General features: G+C 36.0%; 3 protein-coding genes across 4 annotated transcripts in view; 1 reads left to right on the top strand and 2 right to left on the bottom strand.

Annotated features, from left to right (window-relative positions):
* Positions 1-17,434, top strand: part of LOC136811451 (intermembrane lipid transfer protein VPS13D-like) — a 130,073-nt gene extending 112,639 nt beyond the window's left edge. For both annotated transcript variants that reach the window (XM_067068059.1, XM_067068058.1), the window contains exons 52-57: positions 322-605; positions 906-1,103; positions 1,338-1,588; positions 16,421-16,578; positions 16,715-16,833; positions 17,164-17,434. In XM_067068059.1, the coding sequence (XP_066924160.1) occupies positions 322-605; positions 906-1,103; positions 1,338-1,588; positions 16,421-16,578; positions 16,715-16,833; positions 17,164-17,238 (1,085 nt within the window). In that variant the 3' untranslated portion in view covers positions 17,239-17,434. The remainder of the gene's footprint in view (positions 1-321; positions 606-905; positions 1,104-1,337; positions 1,589-16,420; positions 16,579-16,714; positions 16,834-17,163) is intronic.
* LOC136811446 (uncharacterized) lies at positions 3,417-6,329 on the bottom strand. The gene is made up of 2 exons (XM_067068051.1): positions 4,652-6,329; positions 3,417-4,404 (listed from the first exon to the last, which is right to left on the bottom strand). The coding sequence occupies exons 1-2, from the start codon at positions 6,233-6,235 to the stop codon at positions 4,228-4,230; spliced, it is 1,761 nt and encodes a 586-aa protein (XP_066924152.1). The 5' UTR covers positions 6,236-6,329; the 3' UTR covers positions 3,417-4,227.
* LOC136811564 (uncharacterized) lies at positions 10,692-12,709 on the bottom strand. The gene has a single exon (XM_067068186.1). It carries the CDS (start codon positions 12,537-12,539, stop codon positions 10,692-10,694), a length of 1,848 nt encoding a protein of 615 aa, XP_066924287.1. The 5' UTR covers positions 12,540-12,709.
* Positions 17,435-21,095: the final 3,661 nt, after the last annotated feature.

The following is a 21,095-nucleotide window of genomic DNA, read 5'->3' as shown; positions in this document are numbered from 1 at the left end:
TTAGTTGATCGCTATGTCATACTTTTCACATTTGAAATAAAGGCATAAGTACTTTGTATCGGGTGCGCTTTAGTCGGTCTCACAATGAAAAATACGATAGACTCTCCACAACTCGAACACGTGGAGTATCAGAAATCAAATAATTGAGAATTTGAATAAAGGTCGAGCAATGACATTAGATTCGGAACAAAATAGACAGCTATGAAATCTTCCCTTTGCATTTACCGAGTGCACTGTGCTCCGTGATTTTTGATGAAATCGAATCCACCATAAGCACTAGAAAGACCTGTCACAACATGCATTTGTCATTCATTCCACTAGGACTATATTTGGCAAGTTTCGATGCAGCAGTCATTGTATTCGAAAGTTACATTCGTAACAATATGTTCGAAACTTTCCCCTCGCTACAAACGCACATCAAAGAGTACTACATTCAAACATTCAAGAATCAAATCACTTCCATCCTTGGTTCACTGGACATACTGGGCAATCCGATGGGTTTGTTTCAAGATTTCAGCTCTGGTATGGAAGGGTTGCTGAAGAAAGGCAACGTGGGTGGATTGTTTGTCAACGTGGCTCATGGAATGTCCAACAGCGCTGCTAAGGTATCATGTTATCGTTTAAGTGTTGTGAATATTAATGACAATCGGGAATAGTCATTCAAACCCTCTCTGGTTCTTTGGGAGCGTATCTTGCATTGGCCAATCTTTCAAAGCACTTTGGCTGATTCGAAATCGAATTATAGAAAGATTGCAATTAAAGAATGATTCGGATTATAGAAAGATTCGAATAAGCGAGAGTGCACTGATTGGAAACACTCTTTGTGAATTGAAACTTTTTACACCACTTTTGCTATAAAAACTAAAAATATCAACGCTAGCAATATTTACTTCAATACATTTCAGATGACAGGCGTGTTAGCGGACGGCTTGTGGTCAGCGTCAGGGAAAACTTCCAAAGTATCACGTGACACAACTCAAGGATCACAGTCGAGTACATCGCACGTTTCAGCCGGTTTGAAGGGCCTGGGTAAGGGTGTGTTCGGTGGGCTAACCAGCATGATCACGGAACCGTTGGAAGGTGCTTCAAAGAAAGGTGTCGGCGTAAGTATCTCTCTATTTCAAGAAAGTTTCAACAATATTACGGATCCTCGAATAATCAAAAGCTAAAAGGAATTAGGCGCGGTATCTGGCGGTATATGTCTTTTGGATTAGTACTACTTTTCGCGATGAATTTATCATACTATAAATATGTTGTTTTTTTTTCTCATAAACTTAGATGTCGTAGGCACTAATTTCCTCATTCATCACCAATGGCTCGTTGCCCCTTCTTTCTAGGGTTTCTTATCGGGCATTGGAAAAGGAATTGTGGGAACGGTGGCTAAACCTATGGCTGGTGTGCTGGACCTGGCCTCCGGCACAGCGGCCGCAGTACGGACATCCACTGAAACGAGTGTTCCGGTACCACCGGTGGTCCGGTTGAAACGTAATTGTTATGGACCGGGTGGTGTGTTGTCAAAGTACTCAAAGAACGCTTCGGAAGGACAAGAAGTTTTGAGATGTTTCAATCAAGGCGATGACCAAGAAATGTGAGCAATTTTTTTGCAATTTCTTTTTGCTATAACATCCCTCTTCTTTTAGCTTCTTTGAATCTTAGAACTAGAACTAGCTGGAGTTTGGTTTTATTAAAGTATAACTTAATTTTATCGATTAAAGAATAACAATGTTAAAAGTTATTACAGTATATGGCCCCCAAAACGGAGACGGCCTCCAAAACGGAGGTTTTCATTAAAATGAAGATTCTGACTTGTAGATTTATCAGAATTAAACGATTTTTGTTTATTTTGAAAGAATGATGGTTATACTTAAAAATTAGCATGTTTTTGCTGGTTTGAGACATATTCAAAATAACATATTTGCGTCTAAAGGAAATATTTTAACACCAAAATTAGATAAAAATTGCATATAATTCACTTTAGCTCCTTGGATATTGAAAATAAGTTATGAAAACGGGGTATAGGAAACTTTCTACACCTAATGCCGTTCAGAAAATGCAAATACATCTTTGACTTTAGAGGCTGGGTAAAAGATATAGCATCTTGAAGGTCAACCAGTATTTTGGAGCCCTAGAAACAGCATTGACAAAACCGAAAATTCTAAATATGAGAAAAAGCAAAAAATCTTGGAATTCTATTCCTATCACCTTGAGTTAATAGTTTATAACAAAAAATTAACATTATATATAAAATTTTTCGCTGAATCAGCAAAAACGGCAAATTCTGTCATTTTTTTTGCAAAATATAGGAGAAAAATATCTTTAAAGCTTAATATTTTCAGTTTCAGTTAAGCTTTTTTCTAAAATTTTCACAGCTTATACCATACATGAATGAAACTATTTTCAAAAGAGATTTGTTTTCAAAAACTTGATTAAGACGTTGTTAAATCAAAATTGTCATTTTGCAAATTTCTAAATTTTCAGTTTGGACTTTGAAATATCGAAAATCTTGAAATACTTCATAAAAATCATAAATTTTACATCCATCGGGTCGTAAATTTAAGGGAAAACACAAATATGTTCATAGTTTTTCCCCCTTTTACCACTGGGCTTAATAATTTGATTTTAACTACACCACCGTTTTGGGGGCCCCAAACCTGAATTTTGACAACCAGGGGTATACTATAAAAATGTTATCAAATAAATTTATGCCCAAAACCCTCTAAATCACATTTCAAAACTATGGTCAAAATTTTGTATTCATATCTTAAAGATATCTCGAGAAGCTGCTAAAATTTCAAACCTCCGTTTTGGGGCCCATTAGAAAAAAGCTACCTATCTTTAAGCGATTGAAAAATATTATTCAAATTAAAAATTTTGAAAAGGAACTTCCAGGAAATAAAGTAGAGATGTTAAAGGTTTTCATGCTGCAAAACTTTTGTAAAATCTCTTTTCCTCTAGATTTGAGAGAAATTTCAAATTTAATCGCCGTTTTGGGGGCCACATACTGTACATAGTTCTCAGTGAAGTATATGAAGGGGCTTTCCATTCTCAAAATTTCAAAAACATGTGCTATAAACTTTGATAGATACCTATTGGGTTGGGTATGGACAGGAAATATTTCCGATACATCTAACTGGGATTTACCGGCGATTTTCACACTTTGAGTATGATTACATCTCAGCAAGGTGTCATAAAAAATTGACACATTCATTTAATGTCAAATATATCGTTTAAACAGTAATTTATTGAACATTTAAGATAAAATAAGCCTTTTAAAATAGTAGAATTTTTTATAAAAGTTTTGTCAGTTTGGAATGGCAATGAAAAAAAAGAGGAAGTTTTCGAATTTGGCTCACTTTCGACATGATGGGTGACGTCATCAGAAAGGCCAACTAAATCATAAGTTAAGGAGTGTTACAGGAAAAGCCTTCCCCTATTTCTTAGCCGCCCTTAAAAAAACTGAAGAGAAAAAAGTGAATAACTCATTAGAATAAAGAATTAATTTGAACCAAAGAATGTTAAGATTTATTTTCTAAGATAATCTACGTGAAATATCCTACATTGAAAAAAAATATTTCAAATAACGATCTCGTAAATATAGACAAAAAATTAAGAAGAAGAAACGAAATCAAGTTCTTGTAACTTATCTTTGCTCGTTACCATAATAGAAGTTTTCTTTGCGAATCTTTACCCAATGAGAAACCTCTCAAAATCTACCAGGCGTCTATGTGGCCAATCCCAACTCAACTTACGGCAATTAATTGCTTCCCTCACCCCCGTCCGCTTTCTTGTTGACCACGAAGAGGTTTGTGATACATCGCAACATGTAATTGCACACGTGGAAAGTGGAACCACCAATCTCCTCCTCAATCACAACAACAACTGTCCACCATTCGAATCCTAAAGATTTATGCTCTTCAATGATCAAAACGTTTCCTTCTTGAAGAAACTTGTACGGATTCTGTCCCTTACCAAAATCTCGTTTTGTTCTGATGTACGCTTTACAATTCTCGCCCGACTTCTTCAAAAACTCACAAAAGTCTTGCACATCGAATTCCCTTGGAACAATGACAAGGATTCCCTCGTTCGTACGCTTTCTGGCTTCTTTTATCGCATCTTCGAACACATCCACAAAGACGGGCGCACAACCACCAGGGAAGTTGTCAGGCGGCATGTTGATACCTTCTCTGTATGGGTAATCTTTCTTCTCTGCTACTGATTTGGTTGCCATTACAACATTTCGAGAATTCCGGAAATTCCTCTGGAAATCGACCACTGGTAGTCAACGAGTGGCATTACTTCCTCCATCCATTTGATGGCTTGTTTCCACACGTTGCATTCGTCAATGAATATTGCTTTGATGTCACGTGATTTGACCTTTCCAAGGAGAGTAGTGTAGTTGGAAAGCTGTCGAATAAAAGAGAAAGTTGAAATTATTTAGCCCCATATTTTATGTTCTGTTTAATTTTTATTTCATCACTGCGATTGAGAAGGTCTTATCAGAAGGCTCTGATTATAATCCATAATTTATGCAGTCTCGTCAAATTTTGTGAAAAAGTATAAAGTTTGACAAAAGTTTAGACTTTTCTTTTCAAATTCGCAAATAGTAAATTGATTTCGTGCCTTTTTGAATATAAAATAATTGAACGCTTACCAAATCAAAGGTTTCAACGAATATTCCTCGATCTTCCTCCAGCTCCATCTTCAATCTATTAGCCAGCATGAGTTCATTCCATTCATTGGTAGCCCGAATTTCCACACCAACAATACACATGACCTTTCCGTTGTATTCAGATTGTGTGTTTAATTGTATGGCCTTCTGCATAAGCAAGATACTTTTGCCAACACCAAATGGCCTACGTACCATCACTTTCTTGTGGCTAGGATCATCGTTGTTCATTATTGCCAACTGTTGGCTTGAGTAAAATATGATGTTATGACTTGTTGACACATTTTCGATAGCGTTGCTGGTGTATTCGACCCATCTGGAGGTTGTAATGGGTGCAACTTGGTCTTTTTTCGATACGTGAATTGCAAATACCAAAATTTTCAGGAGATCTTTCACTTCATCCAAGGGATTTGATGTAGGTGTTGTTTGCACGATTGGGAATTTGTTGAAGATACTGATTAGCCACGCCTTAATTTCAGTTTCCATGGTGACATAGTGCTGACTGTTGACTGACAGGGCGTCTTTCTCAACGCAAACGACCGGGAAATAAGTCCAGCCTGATTTCAATTGATCTCCAAGTCTCTCCTCAAAAATTCGATGGTTCGATTCCAACTGCTCAAAGACTTTCTCATCTGCAACTGTTCTTTTCAGCTCGACAGAGATTATGAGCTTCCTTTGCCAAGATATGATTAAAAAATCAATTTCTTTGTGCATCTTACTTTTCAAATTTGTCATGAATGTAAGGGATGAAAGAGCAACTGTGTCCCGGAGAGTGTCATCTTTTAAGGCTACGAGCTGGTTATAAAACCAATGCTCCATCTTTTCACCAGTGTCAGATAATTCCAATCCGAAAAGCCATTGAAGGTTTGAATCCTCGGTTGAGTTGTTTTCAACCATTTGCTTGATTTGCTTTCTCAGGATCTTTGCCGAAAGATTTTTACAGAGAAGTGTTTTTAAAGCTGATGGGGAGGGTAGCGCTGCGATAACGCTTTGGATGAAAACTCGAAGGTCTGACGTAGTTGACGGTAAGGTTGTTTGATCAGTCTTCAGCTCTACAATAGCTAAGTAGATGATTTGAAGATTCAATGTCCATCGTTGAAAATCCTTTGCATCAATACTTTCGCCACCATGTTGCGTGCTCATAAAAGCTTCCAATTCTCTCGTGAACCAATTCATTGGTGAATTTTGTTTTGAATTATCCAAAAGTCTTCCAATGTCTTTTTTGATGTCATAATCGAGGATAGCAGTAGAATATTTCTTGTATTGATTCGAAACGAATGTAGGAGGTATGAAAACACTTGAGTGTTCACCTTGAACGTAAAGTGAACTTTCGCCATACTCCCTTTCAAGAACGAAGTCGGCTGCATCGATAGGATTCGCTGTGCAATGAGTATTTCCCAGGTTGAACTGTTTGGCTTGTCTTTCTGACGTCGATTGCCTGTTATTAAGAATCTGATGATACAACGATTTGTTTGGGGTGCACTTGGTAACATCGATTGGTAATGGTTTCAATGTCAATATTTTTGTAGTAATACTAGCCAAATTCACTTTACTGGTGGTAGCAGCCATGTTTTTTTTTGTTTTTTTTTGCGAAGTAATTTAATTTCTGCAAATGAAAATAACATTCAACAAAATGCACTTTCTCTATAAAAAACGAAAAGACAAATTCGCCTTATTTATTTTTTATAAATTTTCCTATCGTTGTTGTTGACATTTGTGGCTTTGAATTTGCATTACTTACGTCATTGATGTACTTGATAGGCTGTGTACTGGTTGGTTATCCTTTTACTGATTATTACGTTTGCTGCCTTCTTATTGAGCAGTTCAGTTTCGCGATTTTGTGGAATTCTTTCGGCCTGGTTTCCGAATGCTTTTCAAGGATAGTTAACGGACACGGTTTTTACTCTATATTGATTGCCAAGTATCTAGTTTCATAATACGTGTTCGTGTAGCTATACCTTTAGGGATTACTTTCAACCGCATTCAAAGGGATAGATTTATTTTGGGCTTTCTTGGACACGCCACCAGAAAGAGCGTCAAATTTAAATTTTATACCTCATTGCGGAATGAGGCACTTTGCTTTCTAGTAATGTGGCGTATGTGACCTGGTTGTTCTGTCAAAATGATCGAAATCGCGTCTCCTTTTGCCGTAAAACGAAAGTTGCAAAAACCACTGGGATTTCATGTTTATGTTGACGAGTGAAGTTTGTTTTAGTATCATGGTTTTGCTTTAGCCAATCATCGAGCTCAAAAGCTCACTTAATATCCCAAATCCCAAATCCCAAATCCGGATGAAAAAGATGATAGCCAACCCTGATAGACTCCTTAACGGAGACTCTGACCCATGGCCATCTGTTGTTGCTGTTAAGAATTAAGTTTTAGGCGTTGCATGCTTTTATTGTGATATCGTGACAAAACAAAAAATGGCTGCTACCAGTAAAGTGAATTTAGCAAGTATTATGAGATATGAATTAATAGAGAGTTATCAAGCGTTTTTCCTCTAAATGAAGGGCACATGTGAGGGGTCCCTTAGTGCCAATGGGATTTCTTTTGAACCTGCGAAGTAGTAATTGCATTCATTTGTTTTGATCATATTTTAATTGCATATTTTCTCACGACTGATTGAATTCTTTTCAATTCTAGAAAATTATTCACATAATTAGAAGATTAATTGATATCTCTATGGTATTACTACAAAAATATTGGCATTGAAACCATTACCAATCGATGTTACCAAGTGCACTCGAAACAAATCGTTTAGAAAGAATAAACTTAAACTTTGAAGGGTCATTCATTAAATGTTCATTGATTCATTATTCTGCTTTGGCGTTTCAAAACATCGACCAGAAGTGACTGAAATATTTTACGTGTTGTCTCAATGACTTTCTTTAGAAGACTGTGATAAACAAAATTAACAAAAGCACTAAATAGGCCTCGATTAGTCTCGATGACCTAAAACAATATAATACAATAAAAATATCACACTCCCACGCACGAGGGGAGGTCACGTTCGTCGATGAATTTGATTTTCACTTCTTGATTGTTCTTGTCATCACTTACTCGTGAGTGATGATACTCAAACGGAAATAGTTTATTGATAGGTCTTCGGAGAATTCCGTTACCGTATTTGTTTACAACGACGAGTTCGGCTCCGCGAACTTTACCATCTCTTCCTCGTAACAATTTACTCACTCTACCTTTCCTCCAATCATTACGTTTAACATTTTCCTCATTGATTAAAACGATATCATTCTCGTTGATCATTTCGCTTGAGTTCTTTCGTGCAAGTTTCTTGTGTGTTTCTCTCAACTCGAGTAAGTATTCTGTTTTCCAACGTTTCCAAAAGTGTTCAATTGCTTGCTTCGTGTTTTCTGACAACTCAAACTGTCACTGTTGTCGTTTGTGTATTTGTGTTACGTCCGAGACGTTTACCGTATAATAAATGATTCGGGGTGAGAGGTTCTTCTGTCAATTCGTCATAGATGAAGGTTAAAGGACGGTTGTTGATTGTTCGTTCAATTTCAATCAATAACGAAAGGAATTCATCGTACTTCAGCGTTTTGTTGTTCAAAGCTTTATTCAAACACGTTTTCACGGATTTCACAAGTCTCTCTGTAAACCCATTAAACCAAGGTGCTTTCTCGAGGCTAAACTTCCATCGAATTTGACAATTTGTAACAAAGTTTTGTACGTTTTCTGCAGTGAACGTCGAACCTTTGTCTGAAAAGATTTCTTCTGGGATTCCTCTGCGATTCATAAATCTCCTTAATACTTCAATGCACGACTCTCCACTGTAGTCTGTAGCAATGTCTAAATATACAGCCCGACTGGCTTGACATGTGATCAATGAAATCCATACCTTGAACTTTTCTTTCGTTTTGTCGAATACATTATACACCAAATATGGACCGCAATAATCGATTCCAATGTTCTGGAAAGCGGCACCAACTTGTAGTCTAGACTTTGGTAAATCGTAAGATTCTGGATAACAATAAGCTTTACCACCATGTTTCTTGCAAATCGTACATTTGTAGATAAAATGACGGACGCGTTGACGCAATCTTGGAATTTGAAATTGGGATCGTAGTTCGTTCAAAGTTTCACGTTGGCCGTTATGCATTACCTTGTCGTGGGCTTGCTTGATCAACAAATCAACAAGTGGACTGTTCGTAGGTAACCATATTGGATGCTTTGCGTCAAAGGGAATTGGAGCATTGTTCAATCTTCCCTTCCATCTGTACACTTCCCCTCCAAGGAAAAGATTTTTCTTCATTTCGTCTGGAATACCTCTTTGGGCATCCAATAACCATTTCTTCTTGGCTGATAGCAAATCATCAGCATTCAAAATATTCTGTTTGTTTATTTGTTTCTTATTTATTTTTTTGTTGTTTTTATTTTTCCAACAACGTATGTTCTCCACAAATTTGAAGACATACCCAGTAACACGTAACAATTGTTCAAAAGACCGAAATCTTTGAACGTCAATAATTTCACCAAGGTTGGACTGAGCTTCAGGTATAGTTATCCACTCAGTCCCATCACTAATATTGAATGAAAGGGTATCCTTCTCCTCAGGTATATTTAGAAGATTAGGACCCTTGTTGACACCATCACTAAAAGGTTTGAGGTTTGTTCCCGTCTTCTCAGGTATAGTTAGAGGATCAGGGACCTCAGAAAATTTGTCACCGACTTTCAAACGAGGCCACTGAGATTCAGGCATAATTAGAAACTCAGGACCATAAAACCATAATTTACAACCAGCTAGACGTGCTGGCTTAGACCCCCGGGACGCAATGTCCGAAGGATTTTGCTTTGTAGCAACTAATTTCAGTTCAATGGAGAGAGATTCAAAATTTCGTCTAATCTCATCAGAAATATTCTTATATATCTATCTTGTTTTCTCGAAGTTTCAATGTTCTTGACCCAACAGTAAGCAACACTACTGTCAGTCCATACAGTAAATTTTTCAAATTCAAAGTTCATTTCTAAGTGTCTCTTAACAACATTCATGAGACGTGATACAATAAGTATAGCTACCAACTCCATTTTGGGTGTCGTCAACTTCTGGTCATCAGGTTTGGTTTTTGATTTCGTCTTGATTGGATTCACGTGTGACTTTGATGTGACGAGGCTTGTCTTGATATCACCATCCTTTGATACGATTCGTGTGTAGATACAGCAACCATGTGCGTCGTCAGAAGCATCTGAGAAGCCATGTAACTGAATTTCCTTGACATTTTGTTTAACACTCGAATAAGCTCTTTCGACTCTGATCTCTTGTGTATACTCAAAGTCTTTCACCAAATTTTGCCATTCACAAAGCAAATCACCGTCGATGGGCGTGTCCCAATCAATTTTACTTAGGCACAATTTCTGAAAATACAATTTCAACGTTAACACGATAGGGTTTATCAGTCCTAACGGATCATAAATGGACGCCAATGCTCTCAACACATTGCGTTTCGTCGGTTTCAAACTCGCTAAGCTTTTGAGTTGGAAACAAAGTTCGTCAGATTCTTTGTCCCATGTAACACCAAGGACTTTCGTCTTACCCATCACAGTAGGGTTTTCGGTTTCTCCGTATTTCGATTGGAGTTTGGATTCAAGTTCCTTCGAGTTGGATTGGAATTTTCTCAGGTTAAACGATGCTTTCGATAAATGCTCTTTCGTTTTCTCGACAAACTCTTCAGCTTCAGCAACAGTTCGTTTGCTTGTTGTCAAATCATCCACATGTAGCGATTTGATAAGGTTGTTCTCGAACTCTGCGTCGTTTGCTGTTCTGATATGATGTTGTAGGGTGGCATTCAAAACGAAGGGCGATGCGTTTATCCCAAACAAAACTCTGCACATCCGGTACTCAACAATTTCGTTTGCTTCAAAGTTTTTAAAATCAATTTTGTCTGAATTTTTGAACCATAAAAATCTAGTAAGGTCTCTCTGTTCGTTGTTTAGTTTTATGTGTAGAAAAGCCTTTTCAATATCACCGACAATGGCGACTTTGTCTGTTCGAAAACGTAACAAAATTTCAAAGATCTGTATTCAATGGAGGACCCGCCTCTAAACATTCATTCAAAGAAAATAACTCATTGTTATTTGCCTTTGCACTCGCGTCATAAACAATGCGTACCTTTGTTGTTGATTTTTCTGGTTTGATAACAGCGTGGTGCGGAATGTAATGTGTTTTTCCAACCTCTTGATCATTTGGCGCTTTTTCAATAACACCTTTTGTTAACTGTTCATTGAAAATCTTTTGATAATCTTTCAATAATTGTTGATTGTTTTCGAAGCTTTTTGATAAACATTGAAGTCTTTTTCTACACAGTTCATAATTGTCTCCTAGCGACCAATTCTCCTCTTTGACTGGATATGTAGCTTCATACATTTTCTCTTTCTCGTTAAATTTTAATGAGTTCTCAAACTCCTTCACAAATTCACGTTTTTCGGTATCAAAGTTTTCACATTTTATTCCAAGACTCTCCAAGTCCCAGAACTTATCAACGGTTTCAGATGATCGATCATTTTCACTAATGACGGCTTTCAAAACATGTGAGAAAAAAATTCCGGACGAAATCTTTTCTTTTAAATCAGCAGGACCACTCAAAACGTATCCCAACGACGAACTCAAAGCAATGGGCTGGCCAGACTTGCCAGTAACAGCACCTTCAGAGTGTATAAAATCCCAATAAAAGTTTGAGCCAATCAAAATATCAATATCGATGGCTTTTTCATGATTTGGATCTGCCAGTTTTAAACCTTTCAAATGTTCAAAACATTTTTGACATTCGACTGTGTTCTGTCTCGAAACGGGTTGACTGATTTCGGATACGTATGCTTGCACAGGAACCTGTCCTTTCGAAGTTTTCACGTTAAATTCGACCAAGGGTAAGGTTTTGACGGTTTTGTTGTTTCCGAACGATTGGATACAAAGTTCCTTTTTTCCAATTTGCTTTAGATTCAGCTTTCGACTCAATGTGGGTGTAACATAACTCAACTGACTACCAGGGTCAAAGAAAATTCTACTTTCGGACGAACGATTTTTCTCGACATTTTCGATTTTGGCTTTGGCTGTTTGTAGCAAAACGGTACACGAACTGCTTGCTAAATTCGACTGAGTATCTTCTGGCGTATCTTCCTCTTTCTTGAAGGTTTTACAAATACTGCTATGATGATTTTTTCGACAATGATAACAACTGCGCATCGATCTACAACTTTTACTATCATGTCCTATTTTCAAGCACTTGAAACATCGTTTCTGTTTGATGAGAAAATCCTTTCGACTTTCTGGTTTCGATATCTTGGAACATTGATAGGCTTTGTGTGAAGCGTTTCCACAGTAAACGCATGGAAAGGTACGGAACGGTTGTCTTCTTTTGCTGTCTGTAGGACGACCGGTACTCATTAGGTTTTCGTAATTTTCGACACCTTCATTCTCTGTAAGAAGGACCTTTTCTCGAGCTTCGACTTCTTGTTGTAAGGCTTCGAGTAACTTATCGATTGCCCATACATCCTTTCCGAACTTTCTAGTCAACAACAATTTTATTTCTTGTGGCAATTTCGACATAATAACTGGTGCGAGCATAGGGCCGTAACGTTTCTCCTCCAGTCCGATTCCACGAAGATTTCTAATTTGAATTTCGATGTTGTTGTAAAGCATTCTCAGTTCTTTGATATCGATAAAGTTTGATGTTGTTTCTAAGTTTAACAATTTATTCATATGCGCACTAATAATTATCTGTTCGTCACCGAACCTTTCTTTTAACATTTTGAGCGCAATATCGTAATTTTCGTTAGATAATGTTATACCTTGGATGCAAGATTCCGCTTCTCCTTCAAGTAAACTGGTGAGGTATGTCATTTTTTCGACGTTGGTCATATCATCTCTCTGATGAACGGCACAATCAAATGTATCGAAAAATGTTTTCCATTTCAACGGATCTCCATCGTAGGGTTTCAAACTCAATTTGGGTAGACGAATATCAGCTTTCCGCTGTTTCTCTCGGGTACTTGTGACACTACTATCACTCTATCACTAACAGCAATTTTTGGGTTCTCTTTTGACAATTCACTTTTAACGGCTAAAATCAACGACTCAACTCGACGCTCAACTTTGGAACACTTCTCATATTGTATTCCCATTTGCTCTTCATCGTCTAATTCATCCACGATGTTATCCGTAATCTCAATGATAATTTGTAACTTTTTATTTAAAATTTTACAAGTGGTTTCAAGAGCGTTTTTGTTACTTTAAGCATCCTTGTTCCATTCTTCGCACTCCAAAACCAACTTGTTAACATATGATGTGAGAGCGTTGCGCTTCTTGCCAAGTTTCTCAACATCAACCATTTTTCAACTTTTATTATGTATTTTCTTGTTTCGACTTTTTAATTTTAATTTTCTCTTCTTTCTTACAATTTTTTTTCTCAACACTCACACACTTTAACTTTTTTCTTCTCTTTTTAAAGGAATAGTGTATTGCTACGCAAATCAAAATATTATGGTCACGTGTCTGGAATTTGATTGGTCGAGCGCGATAAAAGTTTAAAATTTGATTGGTCGAACGGGATTTCACTTTCGTTTTCGTAATGTAAACAAACCGAAAAATACTTTGCGACATAAAAAAGTTGGGAGGGGAATGAAAAATCTTTCGTGTAATTTCTTCTGTCTTGTATCATACTTATATGAAGGAAATTTTCTGTTTTGCTATGCCAAAATTGATTCACAAATGTAAATACTACACAAGAGTTTTTCTATACACAAAGAGATTGTGAGATGAGAAGATATAAACAGTTCTTTTTTGTTTTCCTGTGTTCTTTGTGTTTCATCAAGAGCAGATGAACAAAATAACAAATAGTAAATAATGCATAAAACATTTTTTGAAAAAAATAACATCACATTACAAAATTCCTGTACATACATTTGGATTTTGAAAACTATATAAGTATTTACAAATTCTTTATGGCTTCACTTTTATCAAGAGTGATGCAAAAGTATTTGAATAATAATATGACCTCCTCTTTGAAGTTGCCTTCCAAAATATTTCTTTCCATTCAAAAAAAAAATTCTCAATTAAAGCACCCTCAGCCTCAGAGTTTTTCACACAGTAGCACTTCATAGGGAAAAAAGTTACCTAGAAAATAAAATTTTATCAAAACTGTTGGTGAAAAAATACTTCCTTTTTTTAGCAGAAAATGTTTTAATATCTTAAAATTTTATCATTGAGTATATGTATTTATCGTCACTTCATACAACACCAGTCACAATATTCCACATTCACTCAAGTTAACAACGTAAATAAAATGTAAACAGTTCTTCTTACAGCAGCATGTCCATACCACTGTAAAAAATGCAGCTATGTCCATCCATAACGAAACAAACTGGTACATGAAAAATATGTTCAACTGTTCCCAAATCATAGCATGTACGAGGACTTTCAAAAAGGATGCAGAGATATGTAGCTTCAGAGTCGAACCATGCCAGAAGCACAAGAAGACAAAGTCCCTTGATCGATGGTTTGATCTTAATTTTCAATGATAGTTACAGGATTTTAAATTTAATCAAATCAATGTGTCCTACTGCTACTTCCTCAACATTATTTCATAAAATTCCAAATCAGTACAATATGATGCTCAGAACCAGAGTTTTTCGTTCATCGTAGAGTTACTTTTCGCTTCATTTTATTTGGTTCGTGCAAAATCTCATGATACAGTGCTTTTATCGAGAAAATAATATCTGCGTTCCATGATTCTATCGAGGTATTCTGAAGTTATGTAGACTACAGTCTCCAGAGTTGATTTTTCAAGTCATTGGATGAACAAAAATGTCCCATATTTTGAAGTACGAACCATGAAAATCTTCTTTGAACAAGACTTTCTTGTCTTGATGAGTTTCATTCACTTCTCAGATCCATATATGCACACTTTCGAGAGATGAACAAGTCTTTCTTGTCTTGTTGATGAGTTTCATTTCACTTCTCAGATCCATATGCACACTTTCGAGAGAAAATAGAAATCTCTTTCTCCTCTTGAGTTTTCAAAATTGACTACATTGTTATTTAACTGAAAGCAAGAGAAGAGATAGTTCTGTATAAATTGGTTAGCAAAAGAATTCAATCTTGATATTAAATATCTTCTTGTATCTTCAGCATCATAGAAAAATAAACATTGAAACTTTGCACAAAGATAGTTGAATAAAAACACTTTATGATTTTGGTGCTTTACCTATTTGCTTGACACTTAAAAGTTTCACATTAAAAATCATATCCAGCTGAATCTCGAGCATCACTGAAAAATATGCTTTGAAACTTTCCATAATGATAGTTCAATAATAATATGACCTATTTCGGTTAATATTAACACTGCTCAGCCACAAAATGATCAATAAAGATCTCGTAAACATTACAGTTTTTATCAATAAAGATTTTCCAGTCGCCATTTTCTTCTTGCTCGTTTTTTGAGCAAGACTAGAATCTCGTTCGGTTTTCTCGCGCCCTTGACGGGAAATACTCACTCGGGTAGTTTTACTTTTTGCGGGAAAAACATGAGCGAGTTTCTTTGCTGTCGAGTTCAACTGTAGCAATACACTATTCCTTTAATATGCGGCACGTGTGGACCATGAAATATTTTACGTGTTGTCTCAATGACTTTCTTTAGAAGACTGTGATAAACAAAATTAACAAAAGCACTAAATAGGCCTCGATTAGTCTCGATGACCTAAAACAATATAATACAATAAAATATCACAGTGACGACCACTATAAGTGGCCACGACCAGCGATGGGTTATCGAGCTTATCTGCCTTCTCTACCGTTTAGAATGTTCAAATCAAGTCCTTAGAATACTAAAAAGTCATTTTCTTGACAAAGTGACACTATAGACAAAAATATTGACATTAAGTATGATTTCTGTAAGTTTTATTACACCGAATATTTTAATTATGCTGAATGAGACGCTTTTAGTATGAATAGATAAAACTTGTCAGTAGGAAAAAATTAGGAAGGACAGTTTCAGAGGTATAAATCTGATCAATTATTCTATTGTCTTTATGTGGACAAAATGACTAATTTCGACAGAAATAGTGATCTGATGATTAAATGCAAAGCTCCACAAACCATTTTAAAAAGATTCTTCAAAAGACTGGTTACTTCCTAATTATTTTGATGCTGGTAATACAAAAGGATAGAAATTGACACCATAATCAAGCTCCAAGAGCCTCGAAATGGTTGTTTTACGCATTGGGCACGTGGCTCTAATTAAAGATTACACATGGGTGAGGCTACTCTTCAATACGATATATTAAAATGATAAGGAGATTAGAAAAAGGGAAAAAAATCGATAACCCAAATTCATCTGGTCGCTATTTCTGGTTGATGTTTAGAAACTAGCCTTTCTCATGAAAAATGATTAATTAAATCTCTTACCTTTTTCATAGTAAATTTTCATCTTCATTCTTTTCTACAAGTTTCCGTACTCAAAGCTTTCTTTCCAAAAGTTTTTTCAACATTCATGCTTGTGCATCAATTGGTCAATTTGGCTCATTAAAACCGTCATTTTAAGTTTTGACCAGTCAGATTTATAAATCGTTTTATTATACCATTTAGAGTATGTACAAACTTTCAAGACGTCCTTTATAATTACCAATTTAAAGAAAAAGGAGACTTTGTTGTCTGTATAAGATTTATTTTATTGACGTTTAGAACATGTCTGAACCGGGTGTTGAACATTTCTTGATCATTTTCCAATTTCATGTATTTTATAGGTATGTAGCGATGGAAGTGCTGCGGAAATCTGATCGCTTGAAAGCCTTGCTCACAAACAAAGGATTGTACATCGTGCGTTCCGGTCCGCCAAGTTTGGAAAATATTGATCTCCATGTGGAATATTCTCTCTTTGTGGACGCCGTACCCATAGTTGAAGGTAAAGCGAACTTATAGTGTGCGCTATTTCGAGTAGCCATACCGTTGTTGTCACAAAATTAAGTACGGATATACTAGGATCAATTCAAAAGTGATTCTCACGACGAAAAACCTTTTAAATTGTGTTTTTTTTTCAGGCAATAATCGGCACAATCTGGAGATCTATTACTATCCGGAGAAGCCACGCATCGGTATGATGGACCGTCAGCAGAGATATCCTATCAGATGCGATGGTGAAAACCAGGTGGCTAATCGGGTAAGTTTCCCTCTCTCTCATTTGACTTGCTCACTTAGAAAGTAATAGTCGCTAAGCATGAAGCTCGAGCTTGACTTTAACAACATTCTTTTTGGTTCCTATTTTCGTTTCGAGAATCTTGTCCTAAAAAGTGTTGAATAAGACCAAAGCCCCAAATATTTTCTGATAAAAAATGCATTTTGATAGAATCTTCATAGGCAAACTCATATATCCTAGACCAGAGTAGTAAAACCACGTCTTTGTACGAGTTTATCAAGTTTATATTCAGTATATTAAGAAAAACGTTTTTCTTACCATCATGTTTCACTTCGAGCTCTTTTGTTTTTGTAGGTGAGTCAAAAGGCTAACCATTTGAAGTCACTGCACGATGAAGCACAATTCAGTGTCGCTCAAACCAATACGTGATAATAATGAAGAATTACGAGTAGCTATTTTTTTACCTTAATCATTTTGTGACTTGGTTTTGATTGAGGGTTTCTGAATAGCAAATTCAAAATATTGAAATAGATCACCGACGTCGGGCCCTTCAGGCATATTTTCCTGACACGTTTACTCTTAGGTGCCAAATAAACGGGGATGGGGGGTGTTGGAAAATTTTCAAAATTTTAATAAACAGGGGGGGCCTAATTGCCGGGGGGTTGGAAATTGTACTTCTAAAAACCCAAAAATAAGGTAATTATAGGCTAAAATCAGCTTAAAAATTAATAAACAGGGGGGGTCCTAATAAGATTCGGGGGGGGGGTTAGAAAATTTTCGAAAAACAAGCAGGGGGGGCCGTTTGGCACCTAAGAGAACTCTTGTTATTTAACGAGGCTTTTGGATAAGATAATAATTATAATCTCAAGATTCACTTGTCCAGCCGTTACAATGCATTTCGGGAAGGCTTTTTCTTTCTATTCCCTCAAATCCGCTTAGAATGTATTTTAAGATAGGAATTATATTTTGAGAAATTATTAGTAGTATTTAATATTTTCGGTAAGAGATTTATGAGAGTTATTGTTATATTATATATAGAAATAATGATGATGATGATTTTTGTACAGTATTCTTTATTAGCAATTTTTTCCTTTTTTACTCTTTTCGAGAAATTTTCTTATAAAATTGTAAAATCCTCTGATTTCATTCAATGTTCCTTGTTTTCATTCATTCGCTCTCCTGGTGTCAGCTAAATTTTCCACAACAAAATTATTGTATAGAAAATTATAAGTTTGTTTAAGGTAGCTCGTTGAAGTCGAAAAACCTGGTTTCTTTCGCCATTTTCAACTTCAGTGGACCATCTTTCGAAAGCAGCCAGCGAGCGAGACGACCTTTTTTCCGATGTGTTCTGAGAGCATATTTCAGCTAGAAATTTTGATCTGTTGATCAGATCTTCGAAAATTAATCAGCTAAAAATGATGATGTGTTATGGTGAGACAGGGGTATGATCAAGGTCATCTACCGTGTACTTGTTGTCTAGGTAACCCTAAAAAGCTTCAGAACACATCTTTTAAGGGAACAGCCAGTCGGTACCACTACATGAAAAAGGCAACTATTGCCTTAACGGGAAATATTTCCCGAACGGGAAGGTAAAAATAACCCGAAAAGGAAACTGTTTCCAAATTGAAAATTTCATCACTTTTCTGGTTCCCGTCTTGATCAAGAACTTTTCATCGTCCCCGAACGGGAAATAAAATTTTTGTAAACAAAAAGACTTTTGTTTCCCGATCGAGAAAAAGTTTCCAAATAGGGAATGGGGAAAGTAGAATTACCCGGTGGATTTCTTAACTACCTAGTAAATGTTATTTATTTTCCCTCCTTTACAAGAGGGCCAACTTTTAACTTTTCCAAAGGCATTTCCGGCGTGCTCAGAGGCCACTTTCCCCGATCGGTGAACTTCCCGATTCGGAGAGTCTAGCCATTTTGGGAAGTTTTCCATCTTCCAGTTCGGGAAATATTTCCCGTTAAGGCAATAGTTGTCTTTTCCATGTAGTGGTCCCGACTGACAGGGTATATTCAAGAGAAAATTGATGCAATCTTGTTGCCTAGTAACCCTAGTAATTTTCAGAACACAACTTTCGTGGAGCAAAACAAATATTTTACAAGTTTATCTTGGAAAACTATTTGTCCTAGATTTTAGAACATGTCAAACCATAAATATAGTGCAATAAAATTTCCTAGAAATCAGAACACATCATTTATATAAAAAATTGAATGGTCATAATATTTGGTTCTTGAACAGCTAGAGAATTTGATTCAAAGCTAAGAAATCGAGAAGCCTTTAGTGATAGCGGAAGGCAGACAAATCAAAACAGAGTTCTCAGTACCGTGAAAAGCACAGGCAAAAATCATATATAGACCTGTGTCGACCAATCGAGATTCTATTCAGCGCGCAATCAACGCAGAGAAAAGTAACCATGACGACCATCCAAGATCTTGGATGAAGTTCAAAGTTGATATTTTCATTCCCGTCGTTGAAAACACAACTTAAAAATGTCATCAATGCTTTTCAAAAAGAGTCAGTGATAGAGAATCATAACATAAAGGATAAAGATCTACATTATTTCCATTCCATCAAAGTAACATTACCAAAACTAATAGTTTAGTAATTACTGTTATACATTTGGGAATCATTTAAAAGATTTCTTTCGAAAGAAACTCATTTCAATTACATATTTGGACGTTTCTGGGGAAATTGTAAATAGTAAACTGCATACTGATACAGTCTGCTAGACATTAATAGTATTTGCTCTTCATCTTTGATTCTTTCTACAGTGATTAGATTGACACATGCGCGATAAAATTTCTATTATTGTTGGTCTTCAGAGGTTGATATATTCTTCGAAAACTCAACCTCTGATACTCAGGTCAATTGCAGGGGAAATAATGCCAACTTTGAGAGAAGAGAGTCTGGGGAGGGTCTATCATGGTACCCTAAACGATAGGAGTGAAGGAGTCAGGATCCAAATCAAAAATCAGAAAAAACCAAGCCAATGGTTAGAAATTTTTTGGCTAGCTCATTTCCCCTAAAATATGGAATTTCCCCGAATTAGAAAATTCGGTTTTTACGGACAAAAATATTTTCTGGAGAAAACAGCTTCGGCCACGCTCCTCTTATAGAGAAGAAGCTATACTACCTGCGGTTTTGTAGAGGTCTTCCATTAAAACTACGCCCTCTGTCTTTTTATGCAAAAGATCAGCAAAAAACTAAGGAAGCAATTTTACAAAAAGTCAAGAAATAGTAAGTGGAAATTTGTTAATTCTTTTGAGGTCGTTTGATTTTTTTAGTCAAAGCACTTGTTATACATTTTTGGTCGAAAGCTCTCAAAAAATTAAAATTGGAGATATATTGCAAGTATAGGTGATTTCTGTACCTAACTCGAGATAATAACTCTTTAAAAACAGTGTTTTTTGTCCAGTTTTTACGCTTCAGACTCTCAACCCTAACCAGGGTTCGCAATCAGTATAGGGTATGCATAGATCTCCAGGCCAGGTTAGGTCAACAAAGGGTGAAGTATTTAAGTCTGAGATATAAACTTAAGGTGGTAGTCTACCGCCAGATTTCAAAAGTCAAAAAATCACATTTTTTGCAATAACTCAAGAACTTCTTTACATTTCGTAATGAAATTTTCAGGAAATGTATATCAACTATTAACATTTCTAAAAATAAAAAAAAATTCTAAAAATAACCAAAGACGGGGGTAAAATCAGTCAGGGGGTAAAATACTTTATTTTGCTTGTGTCAGGTTTTCTGAATAGTCGGCTTGACCTATGAAGTTAGTTTTTTTTTTAAATGACTAATATTTAGAAAAGGTCTGGAATGAGTGAAAAAAAAATTGAAATTTTTTTCCAGGGGGTAAGAAACTGAAAAAAAACGCTTTTTTGAGATTAAAAATCAGGAAACCAATTTTAAAACTTTTTAATCCATTCATTCAATACACAATCATGTAAGGAAACTTCCCTGAAAATTTCAAGTCTGTAGCTACTCTCAATCCTAAGATATTTCTGACAAGGTGAATGCAAACCCCCGGAAACGCGTTTTGAGAAAATCAAAGAAAAAGGCAAAAGTCTGCAAAAATGGGTATTATTTTAAGTTGGAAAGCTCTTTTCAAAAAATTTCTTCACTGAATACTCCAACCAGTCAGGTTTCAAAAGTTAAAGTAAAACATTTCACAAAAATTGATAAAATATCCAAAAATCAACAAAAACATGTTGCGCTAAAGTCATGTATACATAGCAAAGTTTGCGGTAATCTTGCGATAACATCAAATTTGGGTGAAAACAGC

Source organism: Clytia hemisphaerica, unplaced genomic scaffold, assembly GCF_902728285.1.
Source record: "Clytia hemisphaerica strain Z4C2 unplaced genomic scaffold, Clytia hemisphaerica genome assembly, whole genome shotgun sequence".
NCBI classification, from domain to species: Eukaryota; Metazoa; Cnidaria; class Hydrozoa; order Leptothecata; family Clytiidae; genus Clytia; species Clytia hemisphaerica.
This window is presented reverse-complemented; position numbering and strand designations above follow the sequence as displayed.